The sequence below is a fragment of the Oreochromis aureus genome, linkage group 3 (assembly GCF_013358895.1).
Source record: "Oreochromis aureus strain Israel breed Guangdong linkage group 3, ZZ_aureus, whole genome shotgun sequence".
NCBI lineage: Eukaryota > Metazoa > Chordata > Actinopteri > Cichliformes > Cichlidae > Oreochromis > Oreochromis aureus.
Genome location: NC_052944.1, coordinates 41,726,512 through 41,744,325, shown reverse-complemented (window position 1 = coordinate 41,744,325; position 17,814 = coordinate 41,726,512). Strand labels below are relative to the sequence as shown.

The 17,814-nt window shown below is 39.7% G+C and overlaps 1 protein-coding gene across 1 annotated transcript in view; it reads left to right on the top strand.

Annotated features, from left to right (window-relative positions):
* The window catches only part of trpc5a (transient receptor potential cation channel, subfamily C, member 5a), a 184,851-nt gene that overhangs the window by 86,276 nt on the left and 80,761 nt on the right, over window positions 1–17,814 (top strand). The window contains exons 5-8 of the mRNA XM_031757781.2: window positions 10,434–10,550; window positions 10,693–10,755; window positions 11,870–12,007; window positions 12,576–12,782. Coding sequence (XP_031613641.1) covers window positions 10,434–10,550; window positions 10,693–10,755; window positions 11,870–12,007; window positions 12,576–12,782 — 525 coding nt within the window. The remainder of the gene's footprint in view (window positions 1–10,433; window positions 10,551–10,692; window positions 10,756–11,869; window positions 12,008–12,575; window positions 12,783–17,814) is intronic.

The window sequence follows — 17,814 nt, the reverse complement described above, 5'->3', positions numbered from 1 at the left end:
ACAAACAGCACCGTGTTGTTGCTTCAGAATTGGACAGACTGTATATAAAAGATGCACATAACCACCATGATGTTGGTTTGTTGAAGCATTGAGTATTTTGGTCATTGTCATATTAGCTTTGTGAAGGACATCATAAGCAAGATGGATGTGACCACGATTCCGAGGGTCACTAGATGCTAATAATGTAATTGTCAATCACACCGTATGGAGTTAGACCTGCCCAGGAAAAGGTTACTTTATCCTTTTTGACTAAAACAAACATCATACTTTACCCAGTAAGACTTGAAACTAACATTTTTTACCATAAAATCCTCAGAAAAGTTAGTACTGAGGTCGTGGAGTATGGGAATTGTCTTTTCCCAAAGACTTTTGCAATTACATGTCCCCCTGCTGACCGTTAGAAAGAATTCAAATTGAACTTACTCCCATATTAATGTTGTTATTTTTTTTTGTCTATCTTTTATTCAATTCAATTCAATTCAATTTTATTTATATAGCGCCAAATCACAACAGAAGTCGCCTCAAGGCGCTTTATATTGTACAGTAGATCGCACAATAATAAATACAGAGAAAAACCCAACAATCATATGACCCCCTATGAGCAAGCACTTTGGCGACAGTGGGAAGGAAAAACTCCCTTTTAACAGGAAGAAACCTCCGGCAGAACCAGGCTCAGGGAGGGGCGGAGCCATCTGCTGCGACCGGTTGAGGTGAGAGAAGGAAAACAGGATACAGACATGCTGTGGAAGAGAGACAGAGATTAATAACAGATATGATTCGATGCAGAGAGGTCTATTAACACATAGTGAGTGAGAAAGGTGACTGGAAAGGAAAAACTCAATGCATCATGGGAATCCCCGGCAGCCTACGTCTATTGCAGCAGAACTAAGGGAGGATTCAGGGTCACCTGGTCCAGCCCTAACTATATGCTTTAGCAAAAAGGAAAGTTTTAAGCCTAATCTTGAAAGTAGAGATAGTGTCTGTCTCCCGAATCCAAACTGGAAGCTGGTTCCACAGAAGAGGGGCCTGAAAACTGAAGGCTCTGCCTCCCATTCTACTTTTAAATACTCTAGGAACAACAAGTAAGCCTGCAGTGCAAGAGCGAAGTGCTCTAATAGGGTGATATGCTACTACAAGGTCATTAAGATAAGATGGGACCTGATTATTTAAGACCTTGTATGTGAGGAGCAGGATTTTGAATTCAATTCTGGATTTAACAGGAAGCCAATGAAGGGAAGCCAAAACAGGAGAGATATGCTCTCTCTTTCTAGTCCCTGTCAGGACTCTTGCTGCAGCATTTTGGATCAGCTGAAGACTTTTCAGAGAGTTTTTAGGACATCCTGATAATAAAGAATTACAGTAGTCCAGCCTGGAAGTAATGAATGCATGAACTAGTTTTTCAGCATCACTCTGAGACAGGATATTTCTAACTTTAGAGATGTTGTGCAAAGCAGTCTTACATATTTGTTTAATATGTGCGTTGAAGGACATGTCCTGGTCAAAAATGACTCCAAGGTTCCTCACAGTGTTACTGGAGGCCAAGGTAATGCCATCCAGAGTAAGAATCTGTTTAGATACCATATTTCTAAGATTTTCAGGGCCGAGTACAATAACCTCAGGTTGATCTGAATTAAGAAGCAGAAAGTTAGCGGCCATCCAGCTCTTCATGTCTTTAAGACATTCCTGCAGTTTAACTAATTGGTGTGTGTTATCTGGCTTCATGGATAGATAGAGCTGCGTGCCATCTGCATAGCAGTGAAAATTTATGCTATGTCTTCTGATGATGCTGCCTAAGGGAAGCATGTATAATGTAAACAGAATTGGTCCTAGCACTGAACCCTGTGGAACACCATAATTGACCTTAGTGTGTGAAGAGGACTCTCCATTTACATGTACAAATTGGAGTCTGTTAGATGGATATGATACAAACCACTGCAGTGCAGTACCTGTAATACCTACAGCATGTTCTAATCGCTCTAATAGGATATTATGGTCGACAGTATCGAACGCAGCACTGAGGTCTAGCAGGACAAGCACAGAGATGAGTCCACTGTCAGAGGCCATAAGAAGATCATTTGTAACCTTCACTAAAGCTGTTTCTGTGCTGTGATGAGCTCTGAAACCTGACTGAAACTCTTCAAATAAATCATTCCTCTGCAGATGATCTGTTAGCTGTTTGACAACTACTCTTTCAAGGATTTTTGATATGAAAGGAAGGTTGGAAATTGGCCTATAATTAGCTAAGACAGCTGGGTCTAGAGATGGCTTTTTAAGTAAAGGTTTAACTACAGCCACCTTGGGGGGGTTATTTTGGTTGGGTCTGATTATTTGGGGGGTCATAACCCCCCTGGAAATTACGCCCCTGAAACTATCTATCTATTTCACCAATATTCAGGGCACAGTATTGAGTTTTGCACACACAAACATATGCACACTCACACATCAGTGCTCGATACTTATATTAAGAGCTGGATGTGTGCTTTGTGAGTTTACGTATGTTTCTAAACTGCACTTTTCTACTGACAGGTAGAATCAGGGCCTTTTATCTGCTCCTGCCAAGCTAAACTGTTGATCTTTCTGCCATCCCTCTCCATCTGACTCAGTCTGACTCCCCCTCTTTCTTTGATTACCTCTCTATATCTCTGCGTCCATCCTCCCTCACTCCCCTGTTCACATCCACTCCTCACTCTTCATTACCAGCATACTCAAAATAGAAGGACTGAGGCAACAGCACAAAGAACAAAAGGGAGGGAAGGAGGAAGAAGAGAATGAGTTTTAAAAAAAAACATGGACAAAAGGATTAGATCTGTAGCTCTTTGCCCTGAAGAGCGATGGAGAAAACAGAGATGGACTGGAGTCAAATAAAGAAGAAAAACAGCAAATGCAGCATGTAGGAAATCAGATGGGTATAGAGGAAAAACATAAGAAACAAGAGACATTAGGAGGGAGAAGAAGTGAGAAATAGTTGCAGAGAGAGATGCAGATGAGGGAAGGTTTCCTTTGATGTGTGAAGCAAACAATTAGAATTGCATGTGTGTAACTGGAGTCAGTGTTAATTTGGGTTTTGATCTGAGCGTATTCATCTGGATTGGATGCACGTGTGTCTGCACTGATGGATGTGAGGAGACAATACAGTGGATTTTTTTATTATCATGTATTGTCTGGTTTTGTTTTTAAAGTGAAACCTAATTTAAAGTAAATCCATAACACAAAACATCTCTTGATGATTTAGCCAGAAAAACAGGATTTCTTGCGCAAACTTTGTGCGATTTCACTCCTAATTTCTTGTTATAACTTCATAGGACTCTAGCTGAGATCCACTTTCAGTAAATCAGCACTTCCTTTGTGGACTTTCTTTTTTTCTTCTTCACATTACAGTGTAACAAAGCAAGTGTGACCCACTGTGATAAACTACAGAAACCATTTGACTGCTTTTTGGAAAATTCCCAGTTTGATGGTTGGCTCTGTGTGCCCCCATCCCCAAGTACCCCCACACTGTTCCCAGCATTTCATGCAGTGACTTTCACGAGAGCTTGCAGCCATCAGCGTATGAATGGGTAATTTGAGAGCCAAATCATAATGTGCTTCAGATAATAGCCCCGAATAAATGGAGTCCAGAATAAAAAGGGGTCCAAATTCTGACACAGTTTGGAGTCAAAAACAACCTTTTAAATAAATTCTGCTTTCAATCGTTCTCTTTTTAAGGGATCAACAGGAGTCGTGCTCTAGATATGTTAGATTTTTTGACTGACAGCAAATGTTTTGGATTGTGAATATGCATCTGCGTGTGGTTATCATGGCAACGCGTGGTTATCATGGCAACGCATGGTCCTGGAGATGCTTATAGGACCTCGAGCTACTACTGAAGGTGCTTCAGTGCTTTGGGAGGTGTTAATATGTTTGTGGACAGATTGTAAGTTTTTTTCTTTTTATTTCAATTTCCACAGCAGCTTGACATTTTGAGTTGTTGAATTTAATATGAAGGTTTGGGGTTTAAAGTTTTATGTGGTGTGGCCTCAGATTACTGATTAAGGTCACCAGGTATCAGGAGCAAAAGGATAGAGCGGACCGATATAGGACTTGACTTGATACTAATATTTGATATACAGTGCCGATTAAGTCCTGGGAGTGAGACAAAACACAAAAAGGGAGTCTGTAATCGGGTAGGTGTCTGTTTGTTAGCAGTCCAGTAACCACAGTTTTGAAGATATCGTTTTCAAATTTTCTGTTATAGTAAATGCCAATAACAGCTTGAACTGATTTAAATTTGGTGAAAAATGGGTCAAGGTAACACTAAATGTGAAAAATACCAATAATAACAGGTTTAACAGGCTTCTTACTGGTAAAAGGGAGTTTTTCCTTTCCACTTTCGCCAAGTACATGCGCATAGGTCGTCATCTGATTGTTCGGGTTCTCTCTGTGTAATTGTTGGGTCTTAACCTTACAGTATTCAGTGTTTTAAGGTGACACAAAAACTGCTTTGTTTGGTGCTATATAAGTAAAATTCAGTTGAACTGAAACTATATGTAATTATTTATTTATTTATTTATTTATTTGTTGAGCATCTGTCCAACTCTACTCAGATCAACAGGGAAGTTTCAAAGTGCCCTCTAGTGGACGAACGATGCAGAGTCAGCATTAATAATGTGGTTGAAGGGTGTTTCTCCCCTTTGTAACACTGATAGCTTTCCCACTAGGATTAATAAAATGTTCTAAATATCAGACTGCTTGGTTATCAGCCTGCCATTAAATGCATTGGCTGGGTTTTACTAAAAGGCCTTTTGTTTATTGCCATTTTTAATGTATTAGTACCTCCCAATGGCATAGCTGGTTTTCTTTTCACTGTGTAAGTCTGTGTGGGTGTGTGTTTGTGTGTCATCATGGCAAAATGTGGTCTGAGAGACATCTGCTCTAACAGGTGCCACTCTGTCGTGGCTGAAATTGTTTTCACCTTGTGTGTGTGTGTGTGTGTGTGTGTGTGTGTGTGTGTGTGTGTGTGTGTTATCATGGCAACATATGGTCCTGGAGACACCCGTTACTACCAGGTAGTTTTGAGTACTTTGGCTTGTGTTTATGTGTCTGTCTGTGGATTTTGTCAAGACTATAGTCACAGTCCAGCATGACACAGTCAAGAGACTTTAGGGTTGCAGACGACACTTAAGTAAAGACAGACTGTGAAGACAAATGCCGTCCCAGGATTACTGGTGTTGTCGCAGTGGGATCACATGCTACATGGTGTCTTGATTATTCTGTGATGTTTTTCTTTTTGCCATTCTCCTATTGTCTTGTGTTGGTTCTGTAGTTTGTGTTCTTGGTCTTGGAGGCTTTTGATATTTGAGTTTTTCACTTCCGCTTTGATCTTTATCAGTTTCTGTCATATTGTCTGAGTTCTGTGGAGTTTTGTGTACATGTGTACTGATGGTGTGGGTTCCCATTTTAATTTATTTTGAATTTGTTTTTATTTCCCTCGGTGTCCCGCCCAATTCTTTGGTCATGCCTCAGTCCCTTTGTGTTTTCTTGTTTTCTTTCCTTCAGTTGTTTCCGGTTTTATTTTGTATCCTGCCTCAGGTTTGCTTACTGTCTGTATTCTCCAAGTCTAGATTGTTTTCACCTGTTTCCCTTCAGTTATCAGTTTCTTGTGTATAAATAGTCCTACCCTCCCTGAAACTTTTATCAGATCTGCTGTTCATCTCCCCTGCGTCTCTTGTGCGTTTATTTGGCCTTTAATTAGGGCTGTGCGATATGACCAAAATCTCATATCCCGATATTAAGACATCTATCGTCCGATAACGATATAAATCACAAAATGTAACATTTTCTGTAAATTCTGTGAATGTCGGGCAGCTGGGCGTCCGCGTACCTGGAGTCGAGTGTTTTAACTGATGCATGAAACGATACATTTTTAGACATAGGTTGTAACGGCCGCCGTTTTCTTTGTGAGTATTTATTACACAGCGTGCTGCGGGGAAAAGCCTGTTCTAACGTTTGAGTCTAAGGTTTATTTTTAGCACCTGACGGCTCTTTTTGCTTCTCATCCGTAAATACTCTGCATCTTTCACGTGATTCAGTTTATTTTGAAAAGTCTCAACAGGATCTTGAGCTTTATTGTGAAAGGTTTATGTGGAAAATAAACAAGCGGACGCGAGGTGGTTTTACCGTCGTTGTTGCTAACGACAACGCATAAAAGCAAGCGCTTGTCCGTCTGTAGTGTGGTTATATTAAACATAAGAGAAAGAGAGAACTTTAGGAAATTAATATAACCACTACAGTGACCATCAAAATAATGAAAAAATATTGCCGTAAACAGTTTATTTTGCGACACCACGAAACAAACGATAGCGTAAAATGAAACGATAGACGTTTTTATATCGTCATCCGATATATATCGTTATATCGAACAGCCCTACCTTTAATTATTTTCAAAGTTACCTTTACTCTTTGGGTTATTTTCCTGGAGATGCCTTCTCATGGACCTTCAGTGCTTTGAATTAAACTTGTCTTTTGGTCCATCCCAAATGGAGCTATGAGACACACACAATGTAACACATGATTTCTTTCCAGTAATTTAACTATCCCTTAAAGTATTTATTAATGACTCAAAAATCTTGCATCAGAATACCTGTTCTAGTGACTCTAGCATTTTAAAACTTCATGCACTCGCAGTTCTGTGCAAAAACTGGCTCAATACTCAAGACTTCACAAATGAATGAAAGAACCTGATTACCACCTTATAACTGAAACCATAGGTTTTCTCAAAAGTTTAAAGTGCTTTTCTTGGCTAAATCTAAACATTCATTCACCACACACTTTATTACGTCCACCCCATACTGGGTTGGACCTCATTTTTGACTTCAGAACTGCCTTAATTCTTTGTGATATCAACAAGGTGCTGGAAACATTCCTCACAGATTTTGGTCCATATTGACATGATAGCATCACACAGTTGCTGCAGAATTTTTTTGGCTCCGTAAACCCTACAGACGGTTGTGTGGGAAAATCCCAGCACTTTCTGAAATACTCAGATCAGCCTGTCTCAGACAACCTGCCATATTCAAAGTCACATATATCACCTTTCTGTTTCATTCTAATTCTCAGTACGTCATTTTGACCGATACCCAGTGCACTGAAGTGCTGCCAGGTGATTAATATAGTGGCAGTCAAGTATAGATGGGACTCAAGCTATGAAACCCAGCCTTTGCAGCGTTGTAGCAGCTAAAGATAAACATTTCCTCTGAACATAATCCAGCCAGCAATAAATCGGGGAAAAAACGTAGATCGAGTTTAACTAAACCTTTCTCTCATATTTCATCATGTCGCTTTAACTCTCAGCAATCTGACCCATCTTCAGAAACTTGTAAGAGCAACAAGCCCATAACAATCACCCCTCCTGCTATCTCACTGTGCTGCTCCATTTTTGGGGAAGCAACAGTGTACATCTGGAGCCTAAATATGCCATCGGTGTAGTTTCACCTAATTGAAAAAGTTTAAATCCCGAGTTATATAAGACTGGAGTTTCCTAAGTGGTGCTCGTTCGCAGCTGCAGATGGTGCAGCCAATTTCAATGCATGAAAAATCAATTCTACTCAAGTTATGTTCATTCTGTTATTTGCCGTTTCTGTATTTGCATGTGTGCTTGCTTATATTTACTTGTTTGTGTATTCTCGGTCTGTCTCTTTAATCTTTATTTGGGGCCCAGCCCGTGGCAGCTGTTCTCACACTTATCACGGCAGGAAAAAAAGAGGGATTAGAAAAAGAGAGAGAGATCGGATGAAGAAAATAGGGTTGTGGCAGGTGAGAGGAGGAAGAGACAAAAGTAGAGAGACATAAGGAGAGTAAGCTGATGGAAAGGAGGGGGTTAGATGAAGGGAAAACAAGGAAATGAGAAAGATGCAAGAAGATGGAGGGGGGGAGAAAATAGAAGAATGTGGAAAGGGGAGACGAGGAGAAGATGAGGCAGCAGAAAAGATGGAGACAGAAAGATGCAAAGGGTGAGGAGAAGCACTCTCCTTCATTCTCCCTCTGAGACACGAAAGAGTCCACACATGTACCCTCCTTCCTCGTACCCTCCTCCTCTCTCTCTTCTTCAGATGTCTCGGAGTGCACGTGTGTCGGTGTGTGTGCTTTTCTTTGACATACCAGCGGCCTGTCAGCCTCATTCTTAACTTTTACTTTAGGGTCCTGGTTTCAGCATAAGGCAGCCTTCAACTTTAGATAATATACTATAAATTGTTCACAAATGTCTCTGTCACTGTTAGCAGTGAACTAAGAGACTCTTTTAAATAATTTTTCTCTTTTATTTTTAATGAAATCTCTACACTCATTTTCGACATCGATCGCTCTTATGTTCCATGTTCTGCTGGTCGTTTCAGCAAAGCTCAAGGTTGTTGACATTTGGCTAGTTGAGTGTCTGGAGCAATATTTGTTTTCTAAACCATTAATGCTATTCTAAGCCATTTACTATTGGAAATTACCAAAAGACTAAAGAGTCCCTACAACAGTGCGCGTTATTCAGTCCAGCAGAGGTAGCTTGTTTGCAGTGCTTCCCCTGCTAGTCTGGGGTAGCACTGCATGCCATCTATGTGCAGAGAGCTCTGTTGTTGATGGAGACAGTGTACAAAGTATGTGGTCTTGATCTTTGAAGGGTTTTCTTTTTTTCACACCTCTCCTGTTCCCGGAATATTGCACTTGGCAGATGCATATGTCATCCGCTTCCAGAGACACACAGTTGGGACTTTGGAGGTCTGGACTAGAGCACGTCTGCAGTGGGTAAACACCCCTCAACCGGCTCATGTGTGCGAATTCTTGGGACCTTAAATTACACTTTACTCCCTTTACAAAACACCACCAGCCTATGGAAACTGAACTAGTGGTTAAATGCCTGGGACTCCTGATCTGAAGGAAAATGAAGAAGCCTTCTGTATGAGTTTGAGTTGCCCTTTAACTCAGGTCAACTATGACCTGGATGACCAAGACCCAATAATATAGCAGTACACAGATACCTGAGAGGTCTCTGTTTCTCAAACCAGACACTCTGATGTACTTACCTCCTTTTCACTCAGCAGCAGGGCCTCTACCCCGTCTTTCTACACTGCTCAGATGTGGTTTGTGTTGTACTGTAAATTGAGTTTTACACACTCCTGTATGACATCTTTGTGTTTTGGTAGTTTCTCAAAAAAGTTTTCATTTCTAGCATGCTTCAACAAAACTTTAAAGAGATTTTAAAGAATTGATATTTTTGAAGAGAGTCTGTTAAAATATTATTCTCAAGAAAATCTACCATCCACATTTCTATTGATATATATTTTTTAAGTTTATTGTTATAGCAGTTATCAAAGCCTTTCTACAGAGGCTGGTGCAGAACAATTAATAAAACATGCAGTAATAAATATAACATCAAATTACTTGGGGAATTGCAGTTGATGGCAAATACTACACATTTGGGTAGCCTCTTACAAATGATTTGTGACCACTCAACTCCATATTGACGTTTGAAGCTGTAGATTATGTAGATTACAAATTGGATTGCGTTGCACTCCCAGCTGTTTTGGGTGTTTTGAGGATCCCAGCATTTTGTTTGAAGACGATGTGATCTCCGCCTCAATAACAATCTTCCAAGCTCTGCTGCATATGGCTGGCAGTCTTGTTGTTGTCTTTGTGAGGTTGCCAGGCAGAGATTCCAGAAAGTTCCTGCTCTGGGCCAAGAAACAGTCTGGCACACAGCCGCCTGATATAACTGACTGTAAAGCTACAAGTGGTCGTGTTTACATTTTGTACAGATTATACGAAGCAGATGTAACGTGTCCATTATGGGCTGGACTAACCTAGTGATCGATAGCATCATAGACTCAAGACATGGCATTAGTCTAGAAAACTGTATCCTCTTGGTTCAGGGGTCTTGTTAACATACGTCTGCATTTCTTTTATATACCATTTTTATAAGCTATTACATTCTTGGTTTTTCTCTCTCCATCCCTCCTTTGTCTTCCTGTAATGACAGACCTGCTGGTATTCACTTGGCAAACAATCTCCCATTCCCCTCTTCTCTCCAAGGTACAGCAGGTGTTCAGAGTTGCATCCGTGAGGGATAAAATGAGTTTTGGAGAGGATGTGGCTTTAAATAATGTACCTCTGCAGAGTTGTCAAGCAGGAAATTTCTTTTTATCGAATACATTACACTAATTTAATTTGTTTTAATCTGATTCAAGAGAGTTTGATTGGATTCATCATTTGCTTAATTTGTCTTTCACTTTCAGTTTTCCCCCTATGTAACAGTGCCACATGTGGAGCTGAATCAAAGCTTTTTAATTGGACAATAAAAGTGTTTCTGAGTCATTTTTTTCTGTTTAACCGGCAGTTGACAGCAGGCTTGTTACCCAAATATTAAAAGGTAGATAACAGCCAGTTTAAGAGGTTTGTACTTTGTTCTCCTACAGGTTCCTTCTCTGATGATGGACAGCCAGTTTTCAGAGTTCACCCCAGATATAACTCCCATCATGCTTGCTGCTCACACAAACAACTACGAGATTATCAAGCTGCTTGTCCAGCGGAAGGTAATGGTTGTTTTACACATAAGTTATCAACATAAGGAGTTGTAAGCTCTTATTTTGTCTTCCTTGATGGTCAGCGAATAAAGCAAGATCTTTATTAGTTGCATTTTATCAGTGATTTGTTGCCCGATGTTGCTCTGTGTAGGTCACCATACCCAGACCACATCAGATACGATGCGACTGTGTTGAGTGTGTATCCAGCTCAGAGGTAAGGGATTTTTTTTCTTTAGTGCTGCATCTTTTGCATTGCTTGCGTTGTTTGGTTTGCTGAACATTTATATTTGAATATATTGAAATTGCTTTTACAAACTTTAACTTCCAGCATGGACCCAAGATCAGACGTCAACAATTTCCAACATAATTTCCAACTTTTTGAACTCACCTACATTTAATATTCTTATACTTTGCAACAATATGAAAGATGAATGAGCATGTTTTATTGATATAACCAGGCTCTGAGCCTTAAATTTAAAGACTTAAACATTTTTATGAAGGTCATGGTTTAGAGTGAATTATTTGAAACTACAACACTGCTTTACAGCAAATTCTTGAAATCTTCTTTAATCATTTCAGGCCTGAGAACAGCACAAAGCTTAAGTAAATTTCCCTCAGATCCAATGTAAAAATAGGCCTGTCTTCTATTTATGCTTTCCATACCAGGCACCACCAACTCTATTACACAGGAATACTGTAGATCTCAGCTGTGTTATATAAATTGAAAAGGTGCAGTCTGCAACTTGAAACCAAATTTCCCCCAGCTCCACCAGAACAATAATGATGACGATGATAGTGATATTAATGATAATGATAAAAATAATGTCAGCTAAGCTGCTTTGCTGCTCTTTTTTTTAAATCTTGCCCAGGGAGTGAAATGAAAAGAATTTTGTTCAAACAGACAATAAGTCATTAAAATATTAGGAAATATTTCTCTATTAATCTATATTTACAATGAACACTTAACTTTAACAGATTGTTCATAGTCTGGACACACCATAGTCACTTATGCAAACTGGTTAAACAAGTGTCATCACACTGCTGGTGCAAAATCTGAAGACAAAACTGAAAAACTAAAGTTCACCATCTTGTTTTGTCTGTGATAGATGCTACCCTATGACATAGTTGGCCTGCAGTTAAAATACTTGAACCATGCATGTTGAACATCCACTCTGGGAACAGTTATGTTACATGTGAAAGATAGCCAATGTGTTAGTTTTTGTTATACCGATTGAAACTGTTTCTCGATGTTAACGGTACCTTCTGCAAGTCTCGTAGTTAATCTAAATCTTAAAGGAAGGGTAAAAACCTTTCCTGATTCTCTGTAGGTGGACAGCCTTCGACATTCACGGTCTCGACTCAACATCTACAAGGCTTTGGCCTCGCCATCTCTCATTGCGTTGTCCAGTGAAGATCCCATCCTCACTGCCTTCAGACTGGGCTGGGAACTCAAAGAACTCAGCAAGGTATGGATGTTGATGCCTGTTGGTGTCATGTTTGTTCACCAAAAGAAGAAACTTAACAAAACTCCTTCTCTTCATACATAGCCCATTACTTCTCTAAACAGCCAAGGTACAGATGTACTGGAGGAAAGCAACCTCCTAAAACTTGATGGGATGTTAAATTAACCGTGGAAGGAGTAGCATTCAGCATCATCTTCCTGTTACGCATTTGCCTCAAGTACTTCTTTCACTTATGCTGTCAAGAGTGACTGTCTCCCCCTGCCTCACAATTTTTCTGGTATTTATCGTCTCAAAAGTAACAGCAAAAAGCCTCTCACCATACCTCACTGTGATCCCTGGAGTCTTTTCTCGAGTAACAAGAACAGACACTTCTTCTCCAATGCGGAGTCTCCATGATGCAGACTTCAGAATGGTTTATGTCAAATAATACTTTTATTTTTGGGGTCCACAAGGAGATTGTGATGCTATTAAGCTATTCCTGCAGCAGATGGAAATCTAAAACTGAGGAAATCAAAGAGCCATCATGTGTTTCCCATTACTCTTACGGTATCTGTTGCCCCCCTTATTTCAGGTGGAGAATGAGTTTCGTCAGGAGTATGAGGAACTGTCTCAGCAGTGCAAGCGTTTCGCCAAGGACCTTCTGGATCAGGCCAGGAGTTCTAGAGAACTTGAGACCATCCTGAACCACAGAGACAATGACCAGAGTGAGGAACTAGACCCTAGACAGTGCCATGATCTGGCCAAGCTCAAACTCGCCATCAAGTACCACCAAAAAGAGGTAGGCCTCGATACGGACTCCTATTAAAGAATCTCTCAGACCACTCCTCATCAAATCACTCTGTGTCTTATGGATGAAGTTGGTTCACCTGATTGTTTTGGGTTTATGTCTGAATGTACAGCTGAAAATTTCAGCAGAATAATATCAGTCTGTGTGAATGTCCAAGATGCTTTATATATGACCCATCACGGTCAAGGTAACATGTCTTTTGCATATTTGCTATACTTTTACCCACTGTGAGCAGAGTGATGATTAGTTGGCAGAATAAGCACTAAGGTTAAACATAACAATACAATCCAATGGTAAAGTTCATCTTCAAATTCATCATATTCACGGTGAATACTAACTTAACTGCAGTCAAAGATTTGCTTTGTGAATAATGAAGTAATGGTGTCCGGAGCCACAAATGAAGTCCAACTCCCTTTTAAAGTTTACCCTGTCTGGCCACACATTCATGTTGATGTATGTGAGTTGGAAGCTGTTGGCTATTTCGGCTTTTACAGAGAGACAAAAAAGAGTGATTACAAACAGCACAGGCTTTGCTCTGCTTTCTATTTCACTTTGTGTGTGTATATGAGTGGAGTAAGACAAGTGACAATAAGAACGGAGGAGAGAGGGATTAAGTAAAGATAACTTTAATCTATCTTAGATGTCAGAAGGCCTGACAAAAAAATCTGTCTCTATTAAAAGCAAAGAAGAGAAGCTGACGGGGAAAAAAACTGCCTGCATATACCGCCGTGTGTCAGTGTCATTTTACAAACCTGGAGCGGTTCAGTGGTTGTTCATGGGTTCCTTTTGTTGTTGTTGGCTGGGAGCTGTGTCTAATCAGCTTGTTTTGGTCTAAGATGCTGGTGGTCTAGTGTCATATTCAGTTATTCTCAATGATTGTAGCACCTTTAACATGTAGTGGGGTTTGACCACATACACTATGCTTTATAAACCCACACACCAACACAAAACATGCTACAATTATGTCGGTCTTTGCAAGATGAAAACTCTCCAATCTTGGTAATATGCCAGCATGGTACATTCATAGTTTGAAGGTTACTAGGTTAAACTATTAGTGTATTTCTATGCGTATGGTGCCCATTCTAATGTGTTTAATGAGATCAGTAGGTTTTATATAAATAAATTAAATTAAATTAAAATTTTATTTGTCACATACACAGTACAACATGTAGTACAAATGTTTGTGTCCAAGCTGCGGACAGGCTGCAGACGTAGCCACGCCATTCCAGGGCTTAGTTTTAGCATGGGGCGGGGGGTCTAGCCAGGACCCTTACTGGATACCGGGTGGGAATCGAACTTGCGACTCCCGCTCTGTTTTAAAAAAAAACAAACAAAATAAAACACATCCTGTAATGTTTTTGAGGAATTGATGGACCCAATAGTTCACTATATTGGGGTTTGTCAAAGGAGAGTGAGGATGCTAGCCGATGTAGACGGTAGAAGCAAAAATCTAGGGAGGAAAGGAGGGTGAAGGCTGGTGAGCGGTTGAGGTGCAGGGTTAAATAAAAGAGGGAGGATGAAAGGGACGGGGAGGGAAAGTGACATAATGAGCTGGAACAAGAGTGAGCAGATACAAAGCCAGCAAACGAATGAGAGATTTAATGGGACAGAAAGTGAGGGGAAAAAAATGGAGAGCTAGAGAGATCAAACAAGTGCATGAGCGAGAAAGAGATGGAGATTTGATGGGATAGAGTTAGAGAAAAAAAACAGAGTTTTGGAAAACCCCAAGGCAGTCTGTGTCTCTTCCCGTCCATCCACATGTCTGTTTCCTACACTTTCTAACTTTCTGGAACAGAGGGATACTGCCAGACAGATGAAAGCAGAAGTGAAAGGACAGAGCAAGGGGAGGAGAGGAGGGGTGTCAGGGAAGATGCGTAGATGGACTGAGGGAAACGTAAGAGCAGGAAAATGAAATGCTTTCTCTCTCTTGAGTGCAAGAGGTGACAAAGGTAAAGATCTGAAGAGAAGCTATAGACGCGCTGAGTGCCAGACAGAGGGCTGGCATTTCTCCCTCCCTGGGGAGGGAAGGCCAAACAGGTTAAGGTGAGAAGCTTTAAGGAGTGTGCACCAAATCAGAATTTAAACATATTAAACTGATTAAACATTAAACATTTTTGTGTTGTTTAATGTAAAGAAAATTTAAAAGCATAGAAAAAATCATACCCAAAAGTAATCTTCAAAATGCTCACAACTGTCTTAAAGTTAAAGGTTATAGCCATTCCTGCAAGCAGAGCTGAATATCTGAACATCTAGTGTAGTTTGCAATATCCACAATAAAGTGACAGTTTTCATGCTAAACATGGTAACCATTATACTGTTTAATAGTTTTATGTGCTATCATGTCAGAATCATTTTTACATGCTAACTTGTGAGTGAAACTTTTAATATGCATTATATGACATGCTAATAGGCTAACATGCCTAACAATGGTGTATGCTACCCTGCAGGTGACATGCTAATAAAGCATGCTGAATAATACATTAAACATTAGCTGAATGAGATTTTTTTAAACTTTGTGATTGCATACTAATGTTCTTGTACTTGTTATATGCATATCTAAAATTTGCATGCTACCTTTGTATCAGTCATTGTGCTAACTATGCTAATGGTAACCCACTACAGGAAAACTTCCCGAAACAGGCAAGCTTGTGATTCAAATCTGTAAAGAAAGGTGTTGAGGAAGTGTTTGAGCGCTATATGTTTATTTATAGAGTGCTTGTGGTAATTGGTACCACTCAAAACCACACCAAAAAAAGACTGGGGTTTAATCCCCAGACAGAAAACAAAGTTGGTGTGCCCACTTTTGGATGACAGATGTGTGTAGATGGCTTTTCAAGTTTTGTAGTAGTAGTTGGAGGTATAAATAGACATGGAGAGCAGGAAAAGTGAATGACTTTTTCACCTTTGAAGGTGTGTTGGTGCTGCAAAAGATTAACAGGAATGGGGGATATTAAAAAAGAGAGGATGAGTGGGGGGCTTGAAGTGCTTTTCCAGGGCAAAAGATTTAAGAGGATGGAGAGACGAGTAGACTGAGAAGGCAGGAGCTATTTTTCCTGGGCAGGCGTGGTGACATGGAGATTTAGGAGGGCACTTTATGTCTCTGGTATGGCGGGAAGAAGTGAAGTAAAGAGAGAACGTGAAGGGTAGTTGGAGTTATGGAGGACATCTTTCCTGAGTAGTTATAGTGAAAAACACTAATGTGAATGGGACATAGGGAAGAGATGAAAACTGCTTACTTGTCCTTGTGTATTAGTGACAGAGGAGATGATATAATGCATAATGCAAGCCTGCTAAGAAATTATCATATAAATTGATGGAGCCATAAAAAAAGCTTAAGAGAATCCATTGTGCAGCTAAAACATCAACTTCATATTGACCATGACTTTGTATTACTGCTCACAGCTGGTGAAAACAATTTTCGAAATGGTTTAAGAACATTTTAATTCACTTCTGTTGGCCTTTTATGCACACATATCCAGTACTTGTAATAATTATATATTTATATATAGTACTTGTAGTTTTTTTTTAATAGATCAGTATATAGTCAGTCACCTCAGAAATACAGCAGAGTCTATACTTCGACTCTGCATAGAGCTCTGTGACTATTTTCTTTTTGGTATGACTCTATCAGCCAATACTGAATGTGTCTTAAATTGGTTTTTAACATCTTTTCAAACGCAGACAATAAGTGCTGTGATCATGGCGGTAATTTCTAAGGGCTTTTCTGTTTGTCTGACAGGGGACATAAATGCATTTGATGGCTGTTGGGAGGAACTGTCTGAGTCTGTCTGTTTGTTTGGATTTGATTCTTTGGTTTGAACTACATTTATAAGTTGCAAACAGTTGATCGATGGGACTGAATACTTATCAAACAAATCAGACAAGCATGTGAATCATTAGCATATAGCTTTATAACATTATTACACTCCCGTAGTACAAGTAAAGCCTGGTGTATGCTTTTAATATTTTATTGTAATCACAATCTAATGGTCTTGTAGCCATAGTCGCCCTATATAGGAATTGTACTTGTTTAAATACTGAATGATAGCAATTTCAAGAGTTTAAATAATAAAAACTAAAAGCTCACTCAGGAAACCAATTGAAATTAAACTGAAAAAAACCCCATTTAATTCAAAATGGAAACGTGGAGGAAAAAAGCATCATATAATGAAAACTGAAAGTAGCAACTATTTTAATTTGTATAGTTTGTCGATGAATCAAGGAAAAACTAAGATGACTGTCTTTGTTTAATGAGGCAGTGGAAGCCTCATTAAAAAGAAATAGAAATGTCGCTACTTAATACAGCTTTTGATACATAGTGGGGATTTAGCTAAGTAAATACATTATGGGAGCTAGCTTTATGGGCAGTTTGCACAATTGAAACATGTTCACTGTTCATCACAGTTTCCACTTGTGACAATAATACACTAATTAAAAAAAAAATCTGTCATGCTTCCATGCAGTGCAACTCACATTAAATCAGAGGAAACTGACTAACGGTCTGCTTTCCTGCTGTTTGCTGGTGCTGGAGTGGGCTGACACCTACTACACCTTGCTGGGAGGTATAATTGGCTGCAGCGCCGGCAGAGTAGTCCTTTGAACGAGACTCTTACAGAAAGCAGAAAGTCGTATTTTTCAAAACATCCCATGGCATTCTGGAGACTGCGCGAGTGACTCTCAGCTCTTAAAATAAGACGTCTTCAGATGTAGACTGAGGAGAGAGAGGGAGGAATGGAAGAGTGCGAGTGAGAAGATGTAAGAAGTAAAGCAACTGAGAGGAAAGGAGGAAGAGAGAGAATTGTCAGTGCTTAATAAGACATTCTGAAATGGATGAGTAGCAAAAGGAGATGAACAGGACGAGGAGGGTTCGCTGAGAAAAGAAAGATGAAGTGGAGCTGCTGCAGAAAATATGCATGTCTTCAAATAGCTGTGACTGAGGCAGACAGTTCATGGGTGGGTCAAAAATGATGCCAGCTAAGATATGCATGTCCTTTAAGTGGGGAATAATAAACTTGTGGTCAAA